The sequence below is a fragment of the Ciconia boyciana genome, chromosome 8 (genome assembly GCF_034638445.1).
Source record: "Ciconia boyciana chromosome 8, ASM3463844v1, whole genome shotgun sequence".
In the NCBI taxonomy this organism is placed as follows: Eukaryota; Metazoa; Chordata; class Aves; order Ciconiiformes; family Ciconiidae; genus Ciconia; species Ciconia boyciana.
In genome coordinates this window covers 3,874,589-3,896,744 of record NC_132941.1, presented here as the reverse complement: position 1 = coordinate 3,896,744, position 22,156 = coordinate 3,874,589, and the positions used below count along the sequence as shown (strand labels likewise).

The 22,156-nt window shown below is 54.6% G+C and overlaps 1 protein-coding gene across 1 annotated transcript in view; it reads right to left on the bottom strand.

Moving 5' to 3' along the window:
- PCSK6 (proprotein convertase subtilisin/kexin type 6) overlaps positions 1 to 22,156 on the bottom strand; it is a 37,325-nt gene continuing 15,169 nt past the window's right edge. The window contains exons 7-21 of the mRNA XM_072871135.1: positions 20,066 to 20,238; positions 15,949 to 16,161; positions 14,391 to 14,491; positions 12,665 to 12,768; positions 11,967 to 12,084; positions 10,680 to 10,868; positions 10,296 to 10,432; positions 8,126 to 8,305; positions 7,408 to 7,510; positions 6,626 to 6,822; positions 6,101 to 6,188; positions 4,692 to 4,783; positions 3,268 to 3,397; positions 2,130 to 2,242; positions 1 to 1,683 (exon numbers count right to left, since the gene is read on the bottom strand). Of these exons, the coding sequence (XP_072727236.1) occupies positions 1,586 to 1,683; positions 2,130 to 2,242; positions 3,268 to 3,397; positions 4,692 to 4,783; positions 6,101 to 6,188; positions 6,626 to 6,822; positions 7,408 to 7,510; positions 8,126 to 8,305; positions 10,296 to 10,432; positions 10,680 to 10,868; positions 11,967 to 12,084; positions 12,665 to 12,768; positions 14,391 to 14,491; positions 15,949 to 16,161; positions 20,066 to 20,238 (2,036 nt within the window). The 3' untranslated portion in view covers positions 1 to 1,585. The remainder of the gene's footprint in view (positions 1,684 to 2,129; positions 2,243 to 3,267; positions 3,398 to 4,691; positions 4,784 to 6,100; positions 6,189 to 6,625; positions 6,823 to 7,407; positions 7,511 to 8,125; positions 8,306 to 10,295; positions 10,433 to 10,679; positions 10,869 to 11,966; positions 12,085 to 12,664; positions 12,769 to 14,390; positions 14,492 to 15,948; positions 16,162 to 20,065; positions 20,239 to 22,156) is intronic.

Below are 22,156 nucleotides of genomic sequence, written 5' to 3'. Positions count from 1 at the left end.
ATCAATAGTTTATTAACTTAAAGGTCAGTTCACCAGAGCTCCATCTTTCCTTGGATTTGGTCCAGGCAGGTGAGGACCGGTGATGGTGTGGCTCTCCCCTCTTCACCTGGCTGAGGTAAGCTCTAGCGGGCAAGCCCAGGCAGGTTTCGTTGCAACCGAAACCAAGCAGGGATTATCCCAGCTCCGTGAGGAACTAGTGACAATTTGTACCGTGAATTTCATTGGCAAAAGATTTAACTCATTAAAACTAATAACAATGAAAATCAGAACATGCAGCATAGGAAAGAGTGTTTACATACGTCTGGTTCAAAGAGCGGCTCTGCAAGGTCAGAGAGGAGAAAAGGAGAAGGATGTAAGACACAAAAAGATTCCCCACTCCCATATAAAAAATAGTCTACAGAGAAAAAACAAGGATTGTATAAGTTATTTTTTAAAAATCTGTAAAACAACATAGCCAAGGATATTTTAAACACAATTATATAAACACCACGTGACTTAATAGTAAGAGAGAGCAAGAAAGGGTTTGTTTCGGGGAAGGGTTTTGTAGAATTAAGAGTTTCCTGGCCGGATCCCCGGAATGTCTCTTTTGGAAACAGATGCCCAAGAAAAATCACTGCTGTGAACAGGAGGATTTTGTGTGAGAGAGGGGTATACCTAGTGAAACAGGGGAAGGATCGGAACACAAAATGCCAGGAGAGATTAACTGGGACTCCATCTCGTTTAGAGGAAGGATCTAGCTCGTTCCCAAACTGAATTAATCAGCAACTTACTAGCAGTTCCAGGAGGGAAATACATTTCGTGGTAAGGCTGTGACCCCACAGGCTGATCCGTGCGGACGAACACCCCGAGTCCGTAAGACTCCCTGTAGGCACATGGGTTTTGCCTGCCTGTAGTTACCTGCAGGGCAAAGCCCTGCCGGACTCACTGGGCTGTCACGCCTGCAGAGCCACGTGGATCAGCTCTCGCTTTGGTCCTCAAATCTCCAGTTATTGCCACGGCCAGAGAGAACAGCTACCAACCGAATCCGAACAGGAGTGCCAGAGCAGGCTTTAGGGCACCGCTCCAGGAACCACCTAATTCATCGTTTTACGTATGTACAGAGCACGGCGCCGGCCGTTCGCAATGCAGGTTTATATCAGCCATCACCTAGCAGAAAAGGGTACCAAAAATTGAGCCAGAAACGGCTCTTTCTTCGCAGATGTGTGAAGTCCTGCATCCTTTGCAGCAAGGGCTCCTGCCAGTTGCTCAGAGCGGGCAGATCAGTAGGATTTCTGCGAAGAGCCAAGCCTGGGTACATGGATCATGCATCGGTCCCTGCTCACGAGGAGTGTTTGAGAGTATTAATATCACCGCTTGTCTGCTGCCTTTCAGGACTTGATCATTCAGGGTACGATCCAATCTCTGCTTAACATATTGCTATAGAAACGTGCTGACAGTGATATTAAAGCTATCAAACTTACGAGCGAATGCTTGACAGCACCATGTAAACTCTCCCAAAGCTGAAAAAATAAACTTTTGTCCTAAACATTTGGCAAAACTCGGCTGGCAGTTGGTGGAAGTCCTGGATGGATGCAGCCGCTGAACTTTACCCGGCCATAAGACACGTCTGACAGCAGAACTGCACAAACAGCTTCTTTTCACAGAGCTTGTTTGATTTCACCATCTCACAGAAAGTCTTGTCAGCTGGGAGGCCAAGGGGAGGAACAAGAGAAAATGAGAGCAGATTAACATTTTAAATAAACAAACATTGCACATAACAGGTGGTGCAATTCGTTCCAGTGTTGGAAGAGCAAGAATTGAAAAGGAGTTGCTTTTTAAGGGCATCTTTCACATGGTTTTAATGAAGGAATAAAGCAGCTTTGCAGTAAGTGGGAGAATTAGCCCCAAGACTAAACTACAATGAAATACAAATGCTTGGATGTGTTTGAGCAATAGGCAGATATCCAGCAGCTCTGCCAGGTAAGCTGCCTGCCCACTGCAGCCAGAGCCCGGCTCCCTGCAGCTGTGCCCCAGCAAGCTCAAGAGCTGCAGTGCTTTCGGCTTTACATTGTGAAGGGAATCCCCCAAACTCCTCATTTTTGCTACCGGGGAAGCACTACGGTGCCAGCGGTTCTGCCACAACTACTTACCATTGGTGCAGGTTTCGTTTGTTACACAGGAGCCGCCGAGGAGGCTGAAACCTTCTTTACACTTGAGGCAGTTTCCACCGGAGCCCTCGCAGGCTGAGCAGTGGTCATCGCACCTGGGGACAGAGACCCCGCCGTGGTCTGAACCGGCGCCCATCCGAAATGGGCCGTCGGCCAGAAAACATGTCTGCCAGCACAGCAACGTCCAGGTTGAACCAGAAGATGTGGAAAACAGCGAATCTGAAGCTTGAGAAGTTATCGAAGCCCTGGGAAAAATGGGCTCGGTGGTGCCAGCTTGATGCCCAGTGACAGCTAATGACATCCCAAAAGCGCTCCTCTCGCCTGCTGGGAAGGCTCAGCGGGACATGCGCCTCTCCTCCCAGTAATCCCAGTTAGAAAAAGGGCTGCAAGGGAAATCTGTGCCTCTCCCAGCTGTTTGCTCAGGGAAAATAGCCCAGCAGCTGTGCCTCCCACCTGGGGACGGTAGCTTCCCAAAATCCCTGGGAGGGGATGCTGGTCCCGTTTCTCCCTGCTGGATAGCCAGCGTGGGTGAGTGAAACCCTGGGCAGGCAGGCACTGTGCTGCCTGTTCCCAAGTCACCTTTAATCCTTCCCTTTCATGTTCACTTTAATGAGGCTGAATCCACTCCCACTCCCCACTTAAAGCACCGAGTGCCGGCGAGTGGGAGCAAATTGCTGCCTCCCGGCATCTCCCAGTCTCCCACACGCAGCCCCTGTGCTAGGCCAAGGAGCGGGCAAACGTTCCTCCAACATGTCCGCGGGGTGAACAGAGCGGGTTTGATTGAAAGCTGGAATATTTGCCTAAACACCACCGTTCCTCCCACACCTCCTCCAAAGAGCCTGGGGCCAGGGCTGAGCCCCTTCCACCATAGCCCTAAGACATCTTGGCTGGCTGGCTCCGGCAGGGGAGCGTGCAGCTTTGCTGCTCTTAAATCTATGGGGCAGGGGCGTGTGGGGTCCAACCCCCACAGCTGCCCTGGCTCCCTCATCCCTATTTTAATTTCTCTAGTAAACAGCTCCAGCTGTGAGCTGTTTTCAGCATTATTTTTTTTTTATCATAGCTGCCAGCGCTCCCCATCAGTCCCGGCTTTGCTCCGGTCGCGATCGGAGAGGTAACGTACCTCTTGCAGACTTTGTTGGGCAGCCCGTGGCTGTCGGCGGGGTAGAAGCCCTCGCGGCAGGCGGGGACGCAGTGCCAGTGGGGTGCGGGGGCCTCGGGGGCACAGGGTGCGCAGTCCTCCTCGCCCGGCCCTGCGGGGACAGGGCAGATGACATGGGTGGTTTTGGAGATGGGAGCCACATCACACCAGTGTGGCCGCAGCCCCACATGAGATGAGGGCCACCAGCTCGTCTCTGCCCGGCTCGTGCCCAGGAGTGAACAAGCTGCTGCTTGTTCCACCAGGGTCCTGCACGGCTGCTTGGCTCCCACCCCAAAAAACTCAGCTCCCATCCCAAAAAAACCAGCTCCCATTCCGAAAAAAACAGCCAGGACCCAGCGTCCTGCCCCTCTGCAGAGCCAAGAGTGAGCCACAGGGGCTCACTGGGGGACAGCACATCAAAATCCCCTCCGGGGCATCAGCCACCACTCCCAAGCACGCACCGGTTTGGCTTTCCCACCCTATGCAGAGTAACATGGGGAAAAAGATGCTAAACTGGGCTGCGGAGGAGCTGGAGGAGGGAAGGGCTCGGCAGAGGAGCTGAGAAAGCAGAGGGCCCCACGCTGACGCCAGCGTGCTGCGGCTGGACAGCAAACCGTGGTGATGGAGGTGGTATTATTAGAGGCCTTCCATGCGCCGGGCTTGAGAAATGGTTATGCAGGAAAAGGAGACGAGAAAAGGCTTGAAAAATAATTGTGGTGAAGTACATTTATGCTGACTGGAATAAGAATTAGAAGGGAAGTAATTTTCTTAAGGGATTAAGAGCCTGTTCCCTTCCACGCTTGCCAACAAGATCAATAAATATTTTGGATTTAGTCTTAGGAAATTGCCCATGTATGATAGATGAGATTCACGCCACTGAACATGAATTGTCTAGAGATCATATTATCATCAGATCTATGATGATTTCGAGGGCAGACGCAAACATTAACAATGGAAAATAATTGGACTTTCAAGAAGCGAAAAAGGCAGGATTTAAAGGGAACGCTGAGCAACTTTGGGCAGCGGGAGGAAGCCAGCAGCGGCCAGCCCGGTCCCGCGGGGCGGCCGGGATAATGCACCTCGGCTGCCTGACATTTTTATACGCTGCAAAGCCATCTTCCATCACTCCAAGAGGATTTTACGGCCTCCCCCGCAACCTTATTAAACTAAAGCACCTGGCTTCAGAGGAATTGGGAAATAAAGAATGGCTCTAATAAAAATGTAAAAACTCCCTAAAAACCTTTCTAATATGAATATACTCCCAGCACCTCGCGGGATGCGCTGGAGAGCTGGGATTGCTTCCCCGCCGGCACACTCTGCCTTGGCTCGGGGTGGGTACCGTGAGCATCAGCTCTTGACGCACGAGGGTTTTGGGGTTTTGCATGGGGATGTGGCAAAGGACATACCTGTGCTGGCAGGGCAGGTCTCGCACCGTCGGGGCTCCCGGCTGAGGTACATGGCGGGCTGGCACTCTGGCACGCAGCTCTCTCCTGCCAGGCTGCCGGGAAAGCAGAGAGGACGTTTGCGCCCAAAACTACAGGCTCTGGGGACTCGACACAGCCCATCCCCATCTCCACATCCCCCAGTGCCATACAGCAGGCTCAGCCCGCAGCGCAGGAGGTGTTGGAAAGCCAGCCAGCGCTTCAGGAGAAATTAAAGTCCTGCCTGGACCAAAGGAACAGCTGCAGGTTCCTTAATTAAGTATCCAGGAGGAAATAAAATCATTTTTTCCTGTGGGCAGCCAGCCAGGCTCTTCCAAAGACCTTTTGCACCATGAAGCTCCCCGGAATTAAAGGAAATTTGTTCAGTGCCGCGGCTGGGCCGGTGCTGCTTCATCGTGGCCGGGATGATTTGAAGTCCCAGCTTAAAAGGATATTGGACAATAAAAAGCAAGCGCCATGCGGATTATGTGTGACAAGTGCCTCCACTTTTGCTTTTCTGAGGGAGTAGATAATCTTTTGGCAGCGGCAATTTGCTTGTCTGAGAGAGCCCCGCTGCTACACTGTGACTCTGGCCTGCTTACAGCCCCTGAGCGAAGCAAAGCGCTACGGGATCATGCTTCCATGTGAGCTTGGGGATGGAAAACAGCTTCTCCCCAGTGCCAATGCTGCTCGCCAGCACCCCTGGGCTCTGCATCCTGCAGGAGCCGTGGGACCAGCAGCAAGGGTACCCGGTGCTCCTCGTGGGGTCGGGGCTGCCCCGCCTGCACCCGCATTGCTGGAAAACCACTATCCTATACTAGCCCCACTCAACAGGTACATCAGATAAAATTTTCCTGCATGGATGAAGCTGAAGAAACGGTTTCTGCACTTGCAGGGAGCATCTTCAGCTTGCCTGGAGCAGCTCAGCCCAGTACCGGCTCTGCCAGGTGAGCAAAACCAAGCGCCCCATTCAGCTGGGATGGCTCTGATGGAGCCGCCTGAGACTCAGGAGGAGACATGCACTTTGCAACGTGCGGTGTAAACGTTTTCATTGCTTTTTTCCCGCCATTTGAGATGCTGCAATGCTGGGAGCTGCTGTGGTCACAGGTCACCAAATTTGGATGAGCGCTTCTGAGCCCGCAGCACAGCACTTACCCGCCACCCTGGCAAGCGCTAGAGAAAAGGAAATTAAAATTAAATTGTGCTTTTCAGCTAAGAAAAGGATATGAAGCACAGCCTTTAAATTCCCAGCTCCACTCCACAGCTGTAGTACCATGGAAGCAGGATCTTTCATCTTTAACTAGTTCACTCTCTAATTTCCCATCGGTTTTCCCAAATTTAAACCACAGGTACCAATGCTGCAGGTATAAACTCCTCCTGTGCTGGTATCTTACCTGAATCCATCTTTGCATGCAGTACATTTGTCTGCTTCGCCAACACATTTTTTACAGCTTTGATGACATTTCAGACAGCGTTTCTGACCTTTCAAAAAACAAAGCCGGGCAGGGAGAATAAAATCTGGACAGTGATTTGCAAGAAGCAGTCGGAGCCGCAAAGCCCTGCTGCACCCCAGTGCCAGGTCCCCAGGGTGGAGAGGCACGTGTCCCCCCCCGACAGGTCCCTGCTATTGCAGATGACCTTATCTGTCATTGCTTGCTAAGAAGAAATATGCTTTGCAAGCAGCTAGGATCATTAATTACAGTCTTCTAATTAAGAGCTGAGTTGAGCACCTCTGCTTTGCACCACCCTCTGAACACCCAGAGGTTTTCCTCCTCCCTTCACTGTGCAAAGTGGGTTGACGGGGGAAATTCAAAGCCAATACTCAAAAATCAAGATGTTTTCTCCACCCATAGCACTTAAAATAGAAGCAACCCCTGCATATTCTCATGCTACAGCTTGCGGGTGATAAACATCCTTACGTTCCTCGGCGTAAAACCCAGGTGGACATAGCACCACGCAGCTGCTCATCTCCTGGTGATGGTAGAGGCTCCGCTTGCACGCCGTGCACTGGGTCGGTCCCCTCCCCACACAGCGCTCGCAGCCCTTGTAGCACCGGCGGCACCTCCGGGCACCTTTGTCGCCGAAAAACCCCGCAGGGCACGAGCTTACGCACATCCTGGGGAAGGAACCGAGCGTGCCTGGGCTTTGGTGCCAACAGCCGGCCACCTCCTGGCAGCCTGGCACCTCCCTCTGTCCCCTTGCCCGCAGCATTCGGGGCATCCCCCAGCCTTGGCGGTGATTTGGGCTTGTTTACATCTTATTCTTAAGATTTAGGGTGTCTTGAATGTTGTGGCTCTGTAATAAAGAGCCAGGGACTCTCTTGGCCAGCAACCCCAACTATGGGTAAACTTGCCCTGTGCCAGCCCAAGAGATTGAGGAGTGGAAACCCCAATTCCAGAAGTGATTTGGCACCTCAGCTAGCTGTCCCTTGGGTGTCGGTGACCCTAGCCAGTGAAGCCAATGGTTCTTCCCCAGCGTGATTACATGGCCAAGGTCCTCCAGGGCTCTCCAGCTCTGTGTCCCCCACCCCATCATACCCTAGTCCAGGGCAGGGATCCCCACGCTTCCTCCTCCCTCCATTTTATCTCTCATACGCTTCTTTCTCTGTGCAAACATCTATCACCCACGCTGCAGTGCGACCCCTGGGGAAAGGCACTGCCACCACCCAGGGACCCCGCGGGGACACCCTACTACCCCTCACCTGCCAGTTTTCACGCTGCCCAGGCTGTAGTGGATGCAGTTCAAGCACTGGTCGGCGTTGGGGCCGTCGCAGCCCTGGTCGCCGCACTCGGGGTGGCACGGACCTGGGGGGGGAGAGACCAGCTCAGTGGGGAGAAAGGCTGAGCATCCCCCAGACCCCACTGCCAGGATGCTCTGAGCACACCCTCCCTGGACCGACAGACGTGGGGAAGGGGCGAGGACCCTCCGCCTATCTTATCCTATATCAATTATCTTATAGCTCTTATATATCTTATCCTACCTATCCTATGGTGCCGCATGGCTCCGGGTGATTGCCTCTCCTCCAGCTCATCCTCCCCAGCATGCATCCCACCCGTCCACCCTCTGGCTGAACACCCTGGTGCAGGAGCAGCTTTGAAAGAGGGGCCAGACCCACTCCTCGGGGACCAGCAGGGATGCCTGCCCGTGCCTATGCCAGGGGTGGGGGAAGGTGGACAGAGGAGCTTTTTTTACTCCTCAGACGGCTGCACCACCAATTTGTGGCGGGAGCACTGGGACGGGGCGTTTTACTGCCTTCTAATTTCGCCATCCTGCTGCCCCGCGCTGGCCGCAGGCACCACTCCTCCCAGCCTGCCGTGGCCCTGGGCAGGATCAGGCCTTGTGGCTCCCCCAGTTTATCCCGGTTTGCATTTTCCCGGGTACTTTGGGGGGAACAACACGGCAGCTCGGCTGGTGCTTACCCGTGTACTCCTCCTCCTCCTCCGCCACCTCCACCTGGCCCTGCAAGAAGGCGGCTCTTGATGGCTCCATCTCCGATGCTGGCACCTCCAGCGTCCTCCCGCGGGAGTGGGGGCTGCCCAGCGTGGTGTAGGGGTGCTCGGCCGTCCCGTAGAAGAGGAGGCTCCACTCCTTCAGCTTCCCTGTGGGGCAGGCACAACGTCACCCATCCCGCTCCCTGTCCCACTCCTCCCTGGGGAGCCTGGCTTTGGGGAAAGCAGGAGGAGGATGGACCGGACCATCAGGGCTTCACCACTGGCATGGCAATGCAGAAGCAAACAACGAACACCCAGAAATGTTCATGAGTCCCTGAGCTCCCAGCCCACACAAATGCAGCCGTTTAAGGCACCTGCGAGGGATTTCTTCATTCTATAACTCGTTTGACGAACCACAGCATCACCGTAACCTTCATGCCCAATGTGCACAGAGAACCATTAACTGTAAAAGCTCCATAATGGATGATTATTTCTGTCTGATAAAAGCCACCCGGCACACGCCGGATTATTTCTTGCTGCTGTTGACAAAACACGTCAGAGGTCTGAGCTTGGTGGTCCCCAAAACACCATGGGGGCCACCGGAGCCCGTGCTGCACCCAGGGGCTGGGGACCCCCACGGCCTTACACCCACGCCGGGGTCCTCCCCAACCCACGCCGCTTTGGGGAAGGGGTCCAAAAAACACTGCTGCTTCTTTCCAGCACTGTTTTTCTTTCAATTCCCCATCAATATGAGCCACCTCACACCCGTGGCACGCTCGGCTTTAACTACTAATCCCTGCTTTTCAAGGAAGGGCTTAAAATTTCCAACACCCAAATCCCTTGGCTCTCCAAAAGGACTGAGAGGACCCACCTGCTGCAAGCAAGCAGCGGTGGCATGGAGCCTGTGAAGGGGCGAGCTTGGGAGGCATCAGCCGGTAAAGAGCTCAGCCGTGCGCCTCCGCCGAAAGAATTAAATTTGCTTTAAATTAAAAATGTCCTGCGCAAGGAAAGCCCAGGCTGCATGGGACTGATGCTGGGGATGCAGCAGTGCCAGCAACAGGACACTCATAGTATTTAATTGGTATTAAATTAACCAGTTTAATTAGTTTAATTTAATGGTCTTAAATTAATGTTTAATACCTGTTTCTGCCACGGGCTGGGAGCATTGTCCCTCTTTTTCCTCCCGCTTTGCCCTCTCTGCTTCAAACCTGATGCAGACCCTTTGAGGGGGTGACAACGCACTTGTTTTCATTTCATTTTGCAAAGCCAGGTAAAGCCGAGCCCTGACACCCGCGAGGGGCTCGGAAACACCCGCCGCAAACTGTAAATACAGGGGGAAAAGCAGCTCCGTGGGCGCTTCGCTGCTGCTCTCCGACTTCAAAAGATTTCAGGTGAAGGCAGCAAACAGAAACACTTTCTGCGCAATGAACCCCCACGTGCGCCTCCTGCCAGAAAGTTGCGTGGGAGAGGTTTTTAATATACTCCTGGATTCCTATCAATGAGCGTGTGGATTTTAACACCCCCGCAACGCGCGCCAGTCCCAGGCAGGATGCTTCATGCCCCGCTGCCACCACCCGGCAAGGCAGCTGCCCCTTCCCGGTGGGGCCGGATCCCGCCAGCCCGGCTCCTTTGCCGGGAAGGGGTCAGGGAGCAGGCGGCCAAGACGGGGAGGGGGGGAACGCAGTGGGGTTGGGGACATGCAGGGGGCCAGGCTGAGCCCAGCCACCCCCTGCCAGCGCGGTGGCAGCCCGGGGAGGATGTCCCTCCGTCCGCAGCCCGAGGGGCATCGTCCCCTTGCGCCGTTGCACAACCAGCCCACGAGCCAGATGTCCCAGCAGCGAAGCAAAACAAACAACAATTACAGCTCTCAGGTTTCCTCGTTTCAACTCATTACGGTTTAATTTTGGAAACCTGGTTCTCGGTTGCAGCGAGTTTGCTGCTGGGAGAAAACCTGCTCCCGGCTCAGCCAGACCAGCAGCCTCCTGAGCCCAGGGCTGAAGTTTTATTCCCATTTTTGAAAAATTTGGGCAACACAGTTTTGCTGAAGACCATAAAACTCGCAACAAAAGTTAGGGCCAAGTGAAGGAGCCTGCAAAGAGCTTTGGGGGCAAGGGGGACAGGCTGGTGCTGGGGGACATGGGTGCTGAGGGACCCTTACCTTGCACCGCGAGGTTGCGCACTTGGGATGGCGTGTCATGGATCTCCAGGGTCCACTCCCCTGCTGCCCGCTCCCCCCAGCAGTGGACGGTCATGAACTCCCAGCCCTTGAACCCCTCGTTGGAGTGGTCGAACACCCTGCAATCGTAATGCCGTGCATCAAGAAGCGTGACTTTGAATGTCTTATTTAATCGGAAAAGGTGGATAGGTAATTAAGGACTTTAGGGATCCTTGCATGGATCCTTGCACCCACCCTTGCATGGAGCCCTCCTGCAGCCAAGACCCGAGTGTGCCTCCTGCCTTCCCAAAAAACCTGAGCAAACTTGCAGCAACCCCCTAAACGAGGATGCTGCCCAGCCCGGACGCGTGCTCTGGCCGCTCTTACCTCCTGGCAAGGAGCTGTGACCTGGTCCCCGCCGGAGAGACGAGGCTGATCTGGAGGTCGCCCCGGCGCGGGTGCGAGATGCTGAGCCGCACCACGACGTGCTCCAGGTAGAGCACGTGCTGGTCGCGGTGCTCGGCGCAGGCGCTGCTGAGGGTGCTGGTGCGCAGCACGTGGTCCGCCCGGATGTACCTGCCGGGGATGGGCAGAGCATTGCGTCGGGGACGGCAGCGCTCCCTGGGTCCCAGCAGCCTGGACACCCAGCTCTATTTGAACCTGGTCTCCTACTGCTTCACGGCAAAAATTATCTCATCCTCCATTGCAATACAGTGTCCTAGCGCAGGAATTTGCTGAATTGCCTGATGGTAACGAGATGGGTTTGAACTGCCTCTAAGATCTATGCCTTATGGGCTGCAAGGGCGCTGCTTTATTATAATTATCAGCACAGCGTTCCTCTTTGGGTTGTAATTAGTGTCTGTATCAGATAAATAGTTTCATGAACACACTTGGCTCCAAATTCATTCCTGCTTTGCATACGCAAGTGTTTCCGAAGGGACTGCTTTTCTGATGAACAACTCAACTTGCTCTACAGCCAGGCAGTGGTAAACTGGAGCGTCCATTTGGTCAGAACCCTGATCCCACCTTTTAACCTAGCAGGGACAGACCTACCAAGGATGAGATGTGAACCTAAGCTGGTTTGAACCTGAAGCCAAAATTCAAAGAGACTCCAGGCACTGGAAATTTGGGAACCCTTGCAACAAAGCACCGTTTTTTGGTGTCTTCCATCAAGATGAGGTGTTTGGTGGAAGAGGAAGGAGAGCCCAACCCATCGCCACTCACGTAGGACCCAGTGGGCGAGTTGATTTTGGTCTCCCTAAGCCATTTCCAAAATGTCAAACAGCACTGTCAGCCCTCAAAAATTCCCTGCTTATCATCCACCTGGGAAGCAAAAGCATGGAAAGGGCAAAAATAAATCACCCACTGTCAAAGCTGGTCCTGGAGAGCCCCCGCAGGACCTGATCCGAGCCGAGCCATAGGCACAGACCCCGGGTGGGCACTTCTGGCTCAATAAACAGACCTCAGGGCAGATGGTGCGGGTCACTCTGACAGTAACATCCATGAACATCACCTCGCCTGCACAAGGGCTTGTCCCAGCCACTCCGATTCCTAATTTCCTTTTCTAAATGCCGGGACAGTGGCTGAACCTTTGCATCACAAGAACCAGCTCCCCTAAAGCTCCTTCCAAGCGGCTGCGTGGCCCAGGAGAGACCCCCAGCCCATGACACTCACTTGGGCACCCTGTCCAGGCTTCCCACGCAGACGTGCTGGGGAGGAACTGCCTTCCACTTCTTGGCTTCCACCACAATAGCATCTGCATCCACCAGACCGAAGCCATATAGATGGCTAACTGGAAAGAGAGAAGACTCAGAAACCCACTGCCTTCCAAGCAGGGACCAGTAGCTCCTCCTCAGCTCTTGGCAGACCATCCTCTGACCATCAGAGAAGGTGTGGAGTTGACCCCATTGGGGTACGAGGTGCTCTGACATGCGGAGCTCATCACCCTGCCCGAGTTACACCCCAACTCCATGTTGGCACCATAGAAAATCCATTGCTGGGAGCAGCCCACCGACAGGAGCAGCCAATGCTGCAGCTCAGGACAGCCTCCACCAAGCAAGGCTTCCAAGCTTCCACCAAGCGAGGCTTCCAAGCCTCCATCAAGCAAGGCTTCCAGGCTTTCACCAAGCAAAGCTTCAAAGCCTCTGCCAAGCAAGACTTCCAAGCCTCCATCAAGCAAGCCTTCCAAGCATCTTGCCCCACAAGTTACTGCCCTCTCCTCCCTCCACTCAACAGCCTGATGGTAGGAGCCCCTGAGCCAGCTGAAAGTGGCCATCCAGGGTGAACACTTCTGCGAGTGAAGCTCTGGGGACCTTTAATTTCCCTTTCATGGCCATTTTTGCCACGTCGCCTCTGCCCCCGCGGCCCCTCACCTTTATGCCCCGCGCCGTTGGTCTTCCAGTCGGCCGCTCGCAGGTGCACCGGCCGTGAGGTTTTGACCAGCAGATGCTGGACATCCCTCCAGGTGAGCAGGGGGCTGCAACAACACTTGGCTCGTGGGATGGCTCTGCTGCCTCCAGTCTTCCCAGCAGCAGCAGGGACTCCCATTGGGTTAAAGAACCCCCAATAAACTCTTTCCTGCTCCAAAAGAGCATGAATCGATGATTTAAATGCTAACACCCTGCCTGGAGGTTGGCCATCACTTGGGGTGCCCCAGCAGAGGGGGTTGCCCCAGGGAGGGATGCCATGTGCCCACGGGCATTGCAGGATTTATTCTTGGCCAAGGGTATTTAGCTCTCACGCTCCAGAGTATAACTGGAACAAATCAGGAAGGTTTTCCCTATTTTCTTGCAGGACGTCGGGAACGAAGCACATCCTGAGGCAGGGTACCACGCTCAGCAGCTTCCTGACACACACTGCTGAGCAAACCTTCCCTTTATAAGTATAACTGCAAAAATTGCTAGGAAAAAATCTGGCCTGCTCATTTAACAGAAAAATGAAACCCAAAGTGTTTCCAAAACCCCTCCTAGGCAGGGTTTGCATGATATTTGTGTGTTCAGGGAGATGGACACTAAGCACTGTGTGCTTTTGAGCCCCCCACAAGACCCCAGCCTGGGGATACTGCTGAAGAATTTTCCACGCTTTTCTTACAGTCAGTTCTTCAGCATCTCGAGCTGGGATTTATATTGCTCTCGAGCAACATTTAAGAACAGAAATTCAATTTATTCCTTCTCGTCATAATGGAGTGCCTGAGCACCAAGCTCTGGTACTTAATGTTGCGTTTTATGCCTCAGCTAAACAATACAAAAATTATATCTAATGCTCTTAATATATTTGTAATGAAAACGGCACCTCCGGAAACGTGCTCACCCGACCTGGGCGCTGGGATTAAACCGGAGGAGAGGGACTGGAGCCAACATGCCGTGACCGCTGTCCTTGGACGTGAGCACAACACTGCCCTGCGGCTTATTTGCAGCCTTGTTTTTATTTCCACTCAGTAAAAATAATAATAATAGTGAGAAGCTCATGAGAAGATGCTCCATGGAGCAACACAGGGATGCCCAAGGGGTGAGCCTGGTCCCCAGCGGGGCTGCTCCTCGGCTGGGGGACCACCATGGGACCGGGGCAGGAGAGGGATGGGACTGGGATGGGGACAAGAGGCAAAGAGCAGCTCTTTTGAACCAGGGAGCATGTCGCTGCTGGTCACGCCACGTGGGTTTTTGACATTATGCAAAAGTAGTCCTTTTCCCCCAGAAATGAAACACGAGCGGAAAACCATCACTTCTACGGACATTTTCCATTTTCCGTCATGTTTTCTGACATTTTTTTTCCAGGAAGTATTTATAAAACTCCTGTTGGAGACGGCTGTCAGCAGTTTCAGTGCACCAAATGAAAAGCCTGACTTATCTCACCAACCCCAACTTTTCAACAGATGCCAACAAGTGAAGAATTAGCTCAATAAAACACCTGCAGGAAGATTAGATGCAAAACAACAACACTGTATCAAACCTTGCCAAAAAGGAGCAATTTACAATAACTTTGCCCCATTTTGAGTTGCTCCAGAGGAAAAAAAAACCACCTTTTTTCTTTCTGGTTTTGCTTGCCAGCTACTAAATTTGGAAACATCCCCCCACAAGCCGATGGCAAGGTTACACTTACTTTGCCTCCAAAGCCAAGGCGATGATGCCCGCGACCATGGGGGCCGACACAGAGGTGCCAGTGTGGCCATCTGTGCAGCGGTGCCGGAGGTCCGTGGTGACCTGCGGAGAGAGGAGCTGCAGCCCCATGCTGCTGGAGATGCTCCCGGCGTGGGCACTACCCCATCGAGCACCCCAGGTTTGCTTAGGATGCTGCCAGCGCAGAGCTGAGCCTGCGGATACCCAAACCTGCCATGGCTCCCACACCATCAGGGTGCTCTGAGCCCCCAAAAATGGGCTGCAGTACATGTGGCGCATGAGAAAACACCCCTGCTTACATTTTCCTTTGCTCAAAGGTGCAAAAAATACTTGAAAGGGGGAAAAAAGGCAATTTCGCTGTGGGTCAGCTGGAGGAAAAGCCATGGATGGAGTGGTGTCAGCAGGGCAGGGCTGGTGTGGATACGCACCCATGGGTGCATGTTGAGCTGTGCCATATTAAATGCTTTCCTTTAAAGCTCCAGTTCTTGGTGTCAGGCAAGAATTTTCATATGCATGGGGAAAAAAAGAGGGAAAAAAAGCCATTTCCAGCTTTTTTGTTTCAGGGCAGAGCATGATGCTTGGGTACCAAAAGCTCGGAGAGAGGAGGTGGGCAAAGAGATGCTCCATCAGTTACATTTTTAAAAGGCTCCTGGGTTTTGAGTTAATCTGGTAATTCCTGGAGGGGGTACACACATGCCACCCAGTTTCTCCCCGAGGTGCCCCTTGAAGCTGCTTTTTTGCCCAGCGATGCTCCAGCAGCCCTGGGCTGGTGCTGGCCTCAGCCACGCAAACGCTCCTTAGTGCCATGAAAATGGCCCCCATGAGGCACTTGGATTCTGGAAATTAATCTTTTAGGGGCCAAACAAATCATTCTTGAATAAAAGAAAAAAAATCCACTTGTAAAAAAACCACATTATTTGTCAAAAAACTAATTTGGGTGGAAAACTCCCTCCCAGCTCGGGTAAGGCACCGTGCCGGTGGGGGATGTTTTACTGCCTGAGGTTCGGATGATGCACGGGGACGTTGCTCACGAAAGGCCTTGCTGTGATGAGACCACAGCAGCTGTTGGGACAGGGCAAATACAGCCTGGGGTGCAGGGAAAAGCAGGCTGATCCACACGTGCACGTGCTGTCAGGCAATTCCTGGGCTCTGAAAAGTCTCTGCTCCCCGTTTGGGGCTGCCACATCCCTGCCAAACACCTCCATCCTCCCTCTTTTTTCTCTCTCAGGCTAAAAATCCTCAAAATTCCCTTTTTTTGAAGCAAGGGACAGTGAGCAAGCACTTCGGGGGACAGGTAAATATTTGCACGGGTATTTTTGCAAACCTCCAGCCCTTTCACCCATTTACCAGGGAAAATGCCACATCCCTGAGCTCTTCCCAAGGACCAGAGAAATTTTGGCCCCAGCATAAAAAAACACGAGCAAAACCCACGACAGGGCTAAGGGCAAAGCCCAGCTCTTACAACCAACCCATCATCCAGCCCAGCCACGCAGAAAACATCCAGGGGATGCTGCCCCACTCGACGTCGGGGTAAAACTTACTATTTTCCGCTCGTAAAAAGCCCCGCTGCTGTAGGTGGTGGCGAGGGTGGAGGCACACTCCTCCAGGTACCAGGGCTTGTAGCCGTTCTCGGTGGTGCTGCTGATGGAGATGGTGTAGATGCTGTTGGTGTAGCCATCACAGGAGCAGTAATCGCCCTCTCTGCCGCCGTTCCCTGACGCCCAGACGAAAATGGACCCCAAGCCCCTGCGGCCCTGTGGGCAGAGAGGGGACAGGGGGGTGAGAGGAGATGTTTGATCGGGACGAGCAGCCGTCTCGGCACGGGGAGGAGGGAGCAGCCCTCCCCCGGCACTGGGATGCCGTCACTAAGCCTGATTTTTGGGTCAGGAGGTAGGGTTTGGTTAGGGTGGAAGGATGGGTCCCATCCTGCCCAGCGCTCAGCCCCCTGGATCAGCCCCTGCAAACGTGCCCCTCAGCTCGGCCAGCCCCAGTTTTGCAGGCAGCGACTCCCAGTGAGGATGGGAGAGCCTCCGGCGACAGGGATTTTGGCATCTTCCACGGCCTCTCATGGGGTAAAACATCTCGGGTGCCCAGAGCCCCTGGACCAGGCGGTAACGCCCGGCATGGCACTTTCTGGGGGTGCAGGGATGGCCCCGCAGGAGGAACCGGCAGGAAACCCCCCAAAACCCACGTCTCCCTCACCCCGGGCCCGCAAAGCCCCTCGTGAATCCACCCAAACCCACCAGAAACCTTACCCCAGCCTATCTTTTACGTTTCTTTTGGTTTTTATTTTTTAATCCCAGCCTTTTCTCCCCCATGCCCATCGGCTGGCAGGAACATTCAATGGAGCTGTCCCCACCGGGTACAGCTGCAGCAGCCCCCCGGGAACTGGGGGGGTGGGAGGGGTGCACCAGCCGCCCGGACCTCCCCGGAGCCGGGGGAAAATCCCGCCCGGCAGCGGCAGCTGCGGTGCCAAGTGCCAACTAGGGGCCCCTAACGAAGCCAACTGCACGGGGGCGAACCGCTCCATCCTCCATCCTCCATCCGAACCCCTGCCACGGCACCTGGGGTGCCCACACCCCCAGCAATAACCCAGCCCCGTGGGGCTTCACAAACAGGGTGCCGCGGTCCCGAGGGAGGATTTTTGGTGACCCAAGGGGGTTTGGGGCAGGAAATGAAGTGGCTGGTTCGCTTCCCTGCCCCGTAAGGCAGGGCTCTCCAGGGAGGGCGGCACGCTGCCGGGCTTGGCAGGCGATGGAAGCACACGGCAGCGGCGGCGGAGCAGCCCCATCCTCCCCACGGCTACTCCTGCCACGGAGAGATTTTGGCACTAGCCTGGGCAGATCTGGTGTTTACCTCCCTCCCACTGCTCTGCAGTGGCTTCCTCCACAAAAAAAAATTAAAAAAAAAAAAAAAAAAAAGAAGCTTTGCTCCAGAGGAATTCACTGGGATTTATTGTGGGGTTTAAGTGCTGGGGGGAGAGGGATGGTTTATTACCTGTCTCGCCCTCCTCCTGGGGCAGAGGCTGTCTGAGCTGACCCTGCCTCTGGATGCACAGGCTAAGTCAGGCTCTTTCCTTACTTTATGAAAGTTTTCATTATCTGGGCTGCCTCCCAGCCAAACTGGGTGGATATTTCCCTAGCAAAGATTAATAGAGCTGTTTGGAGCTCTGCAAGAAAAAGTGTGATTGCAAAGGGAATTATTGCTCTGCCCCACATCACGGAGAGCTTGACCCAGCTCACCAGCCCACCAAGCCTGCTGCTGGCATCTCCAGTCCCGCTTTCCAGGGTTTCCTGGATCTCCGAGGCGGCAGCATCCCAGCCCACATGCTCGGCGCAGGCAGCAACCATCCAGCTCTCCAACACAAAAATCCACCCATCTCCAAGGACCAGCCCTGCTGCATGCAACCCAGGCTTTCCTAAATCACTAACTGGAGGAACAAAACCAGGCACCGATTGCCGAAGGCATGTGGAGACATAGCAATGATTTCGATTGGGATAAACAGACGGGGAGCCCAGACCTCCCTTGCATCCCGCACCCCGAGCATCGCAGCCGTGGGTGCTGAGAAAGGCTGCTCAGTCCGGGTCCAAACCCGCATCCCCGGCATGCCAGCAGGGCTGCACCAGAGGAAAGCAGGTTTGGAGCCAGCACAGTTGCATGAGGACATGAACAGGCACATAAACGACACTACAGCAATGCACATCTAACACCCGACAGCGTTTCCCAGCGGAGCGAGAGCTCACTGTGTATCGCAACTCCCTTGGATTGGAAAAAAACCACACTTTCCCTTTGCTCGCAAACAGACAACTACCAAGATTTCCACAAGCAGACCACAAACACCCAAATTCTTTATTTGCCATCCTCCTAAGCCAACGCCACCCTGACAAGGCCCTCCTGGCTGCTATAAAACCTGGATCCAGGCATCATTTAAAGCAGGGAATCCCCCCCTGGCCAAGGCTGGCGATGATCCGGCTCACCCCAGCAGTGCCTTGGTCAGATGCAGGATGCACAGCATCTCCCCACTTCTGCAGCGCTGCTGGGGCTTGGGTGTTTGCCCAATGGCACTCCATGAGAGCCCAGGATAAATATCCCCTCGTTAGCTCGGGAACTAATAAGGTGTGGCTGGAGGAGCGAGAAACAAGATGATAAATTACCCCAGCGCAGTCCTATTGCTAATAGATAAAGGTTATTTTAATGTTTCCATTAAAAACTCAATTTTAAGGATTTATAACTTGGTTACAGCTGTTTGCTTGGGCTAAAGGTGGTGGCTAACTATCCGCTTGCGGCTTTCCTCATTATTTAAGGAGAAGAAGTTGGCAATTAAGAGCTGCGCACGCGGGATAGTGGGTGCTGCAAACACGGGTAGCAGTGGGGGCATTGATGTCCCCTGGGAGACAGAAGCAAGCATCCCGAAACGGCAGGGCCGTGCTGGGCACGTACCCTGCTGCCGCCCATTTGCTCCTGCATGGAAAAATAAGGTCTAAAAAGCAGCTTGTTCCCCCATATTTACACGGCGTGAACTCCCCAGCACTTCAATGGATTCCTCGGCAGGCTCACCGCCCCGGCAGGAAATCAAGTAAATAGTGGGAAAAACACTCCACCCTATTTTTAGATAACAGGCAGGCTGCATCGCCCCAGCCTGCAGCTGCCTTGGATCCCGGCACGCTGCAAGAAGAGGCAGCAGAGGCAGGAGGGGAGGCAGGGAGTGAAGTGGGGAGGTTTCAAAGCCCAGGTCAGGGCAGCCGGGGGCAAAACCCCAACCCTCAAGTCACCGAAGCACCCGGGGACACCCGCTGCACAGCCCCGAGCCGCTCTGACGCTTACCCGCAGCACCCACCGAGCTGCCAAGAAAGGTCTTTTCCCCGGCGCTTTTAGCCAATATTGGGCATTTTTTAAAAGCGACCAAAAAGAGAGGGGGCGCGGGAAGGCCAGGGCATCCCCAGCAGGGATTGACAGCTGTCAATCATGCGTGATGCCAGCTGAGCCCCTCTCGCTGGAGGACTTCAGGGACAATAATCTGAATTTTTCCTGCGCCCCTGCGGCCGGGTCCTGTGGCGGCACCCATGTCCGCCCCAGCCACGACACAGTCACTCGTTCTGGGTGGAAAACCAGGGAAATGCTTAATGTGATGGAGACCCCCAGGAGAGGATACCCGGGGTCAGGGGAGGGTGAGGGAGGGGGGATGGAGATGCCAGGGGGTGGCCGCATCCCTCCGCGCCAGCACCCGGGGGGACGTTTTGAGGTGCAAAGTCTCCCCCCCAAGAACCGCTTTGGGTTTCTCAGCCCGGCAGAGCTTCGCAACTCAACCTGGGGCCTGCCTGCTCTGCCGGGGCTCTGCCTGGCGGCCGGCGCTGCCGGATGCTCCCGCCGGGGCCAGCCATGCTGAGGGGTCCCGCCGGCGCCGCGCCATCGCCGGGCACCTCCCGCCGTCACCGCCCTCAGCCGCAAAATCCACCGGAGCTCTTAGGGACGCCGGGGAAAACTAGGAAAAATTAGAGATGATTCACCCCCCCACCCCAGCCCTAACGTTGGCATCGCCTCGGGGGGCCGAGCCGCCCGTCCCCACGCCGGACCCCGGGCCGGCCGCGGCCCCGGCACGCGTTCCCCACGGGGCAGGAGGAGGAGGGCGAGCGCGTCTGGGCGCTGTGGGATCCACACCTTTTTAATGCCATGCTCAAAAGCCTGTTTGGCCAATAGACCAGGTCCATCAACTGTCTTCCCATCATCATCTGGCCCCCAGCTCGCGCTGTAAATGTCAATGTAATCGGGTCTGATGCCAAGCGACTTCGCTTCAACAACATCTGTTACATCGCCATCTAACATACGAATGCCTAAAAGCACAAAAACATCAGACATTAGGGCTTAATGGCTTGGATGAAAGTGCGAGGATTGCAATCAAAGGGCTTTGTTAACGGTGGCAGAAACCGCACGGCTCAGGCGCGCCTGGAATAGCTTCAACCCGCGGCCCCGCACACTAACAAGCCCGGCAGTGGGAATCTGGGGAGCTATTTTGGAAAGTTTTCTATGTTGCTGGCTTCATGGCAAGTGATGGAGAGGGGAGGGTTAAAATTCGCTTCCCCTCCGTTGGCGGGGATCAGGCGGTGGGAGCGGTGCCGCACTCCCTGGCAGCAAAATCCCCCTGCTAAAAACTTTTTCCCCCCCCCTTTTAATTAATCAGCTCATTAATTAACTCATTTCTCCACCTGGAAGATATTGGTGTTTCCCAAACACTCACGGCCCCCCAGCTTCAGGCACGCCGGCGGGATGAAGCCTCTCCCCACGAGTGGGGACAACTGTGACCGTCCCCGAAACCCATCGCTGCCCGGCTGATGCCAGCGGTGCCCAGGAGAGGGAGAAGCCCCAGGAGAAGCCCCACGCTGCTGTTTGCACGGCCGAAATCAGTCAGGACCCCAACCCGTGATGGGACGATGCTGCTGCTGCCTGGGATAACCTCACTTCCAGCCGGGAATGCCGGCGGGTGCCGGCCGGGGTGGTTTGCAGGCAGAGCCCACCAGCCACAGCAGGACCGTCTGGGGGATTGCAGCACATCCCCAGCCTCCAACTGCTGCAATATGAGGGTTACAACCCCCTCCGCTGCCCATCACCCTTTCCCTGCCGGATTGCCCCCTCCGCACGGCGGGCAGAGGGTGCCAGGCACCCGAAAGGGATGCCCAGAAACAGCCCTTGCAGGAAAGGAGGTGCTGGAAATTTCAGCATTGTATTTTGCCAGCCAGGGAGAGTCCGGTTTATAAAAATGCATTTCCCTTTCTACATGTATTTTTTCTTAAAGCAAACAAATGCAGGCAGATGTCGTTACAGCTGCAGCTGCGCTCTGGACACCAGTCAACTCAAATATCTCTTTTCGACGCTGTCCCCTACCAGCGAAAAACAAGTTTAGAAATACAAAATGAGGGAGCAGAGTAGTTCCCAGACACTTCCCCTCTTTGTCATGTTAACAAGAAAACATGAGGAGAAGGGGCAAAAAGACAAGCCCGGTGTCCGAGCCACGCTCGGCTGCAGCACAGCAAGCAAAACCAGCCGAGGGACAGTTTTTTGTGCTTGCTAAATGTGGGCACGTTCATCAGCGAGCCCCAAGGCAGCCCAAAGTTAGCTCAAAGTCAGGTCAAAGTCAACCCAAAACACCTCAAAGCCAACCCAGAGTCAACCCAGAGTCAACCCAGAGTCAGCCCAAAGCCAACTCAAAGCCAACTCAAAGCCATCCCAAAGCCAGCCCAGAGTCAGCCCAAAGCCAACTCAAAGCCAGCCCAAAGCCAGCCCAGAGTCAGCCCAGAGTCAGCCCAAAGCCAGCCCAAAGCCAGCCCAGAGTCAGCCCAAAGCCAACTCAAAGACAGCCCAAAGCGAGCCCAGAGTCAGCCCAAAGCCAACTCAAAGACAGCCCAAAGCCAGCCCAGAGTCAGCCCCCAGAGTCAGCCCAAAGCCAGCCCAGAGTCAGCCCAAAGCCAGCCCAGAGTCAGCCCAGAGTCAGCCCAAAGCCAGCCCAAAGCCAGCCCAAAGCCAGCCCAGAGTCAGCCCAAAGCCAACTCAAAGCCAGCCCAAAGCCAGCCCAGCGTCAACCACCCATGATGCGGGGACCCTCCAGTTAAATAAGGGGGGACAGGAGGGAGCAGGCAAGGATGCTGTAAAATAAATGAGCTCTTTGCCACGCAGGGAGCAATACCGGCCTCCGAAGTGAGCATTCGAGGAGAGGTGAAAGGAGGAGGAGGAGGAATGGCAGGACCCTGTTTTGTT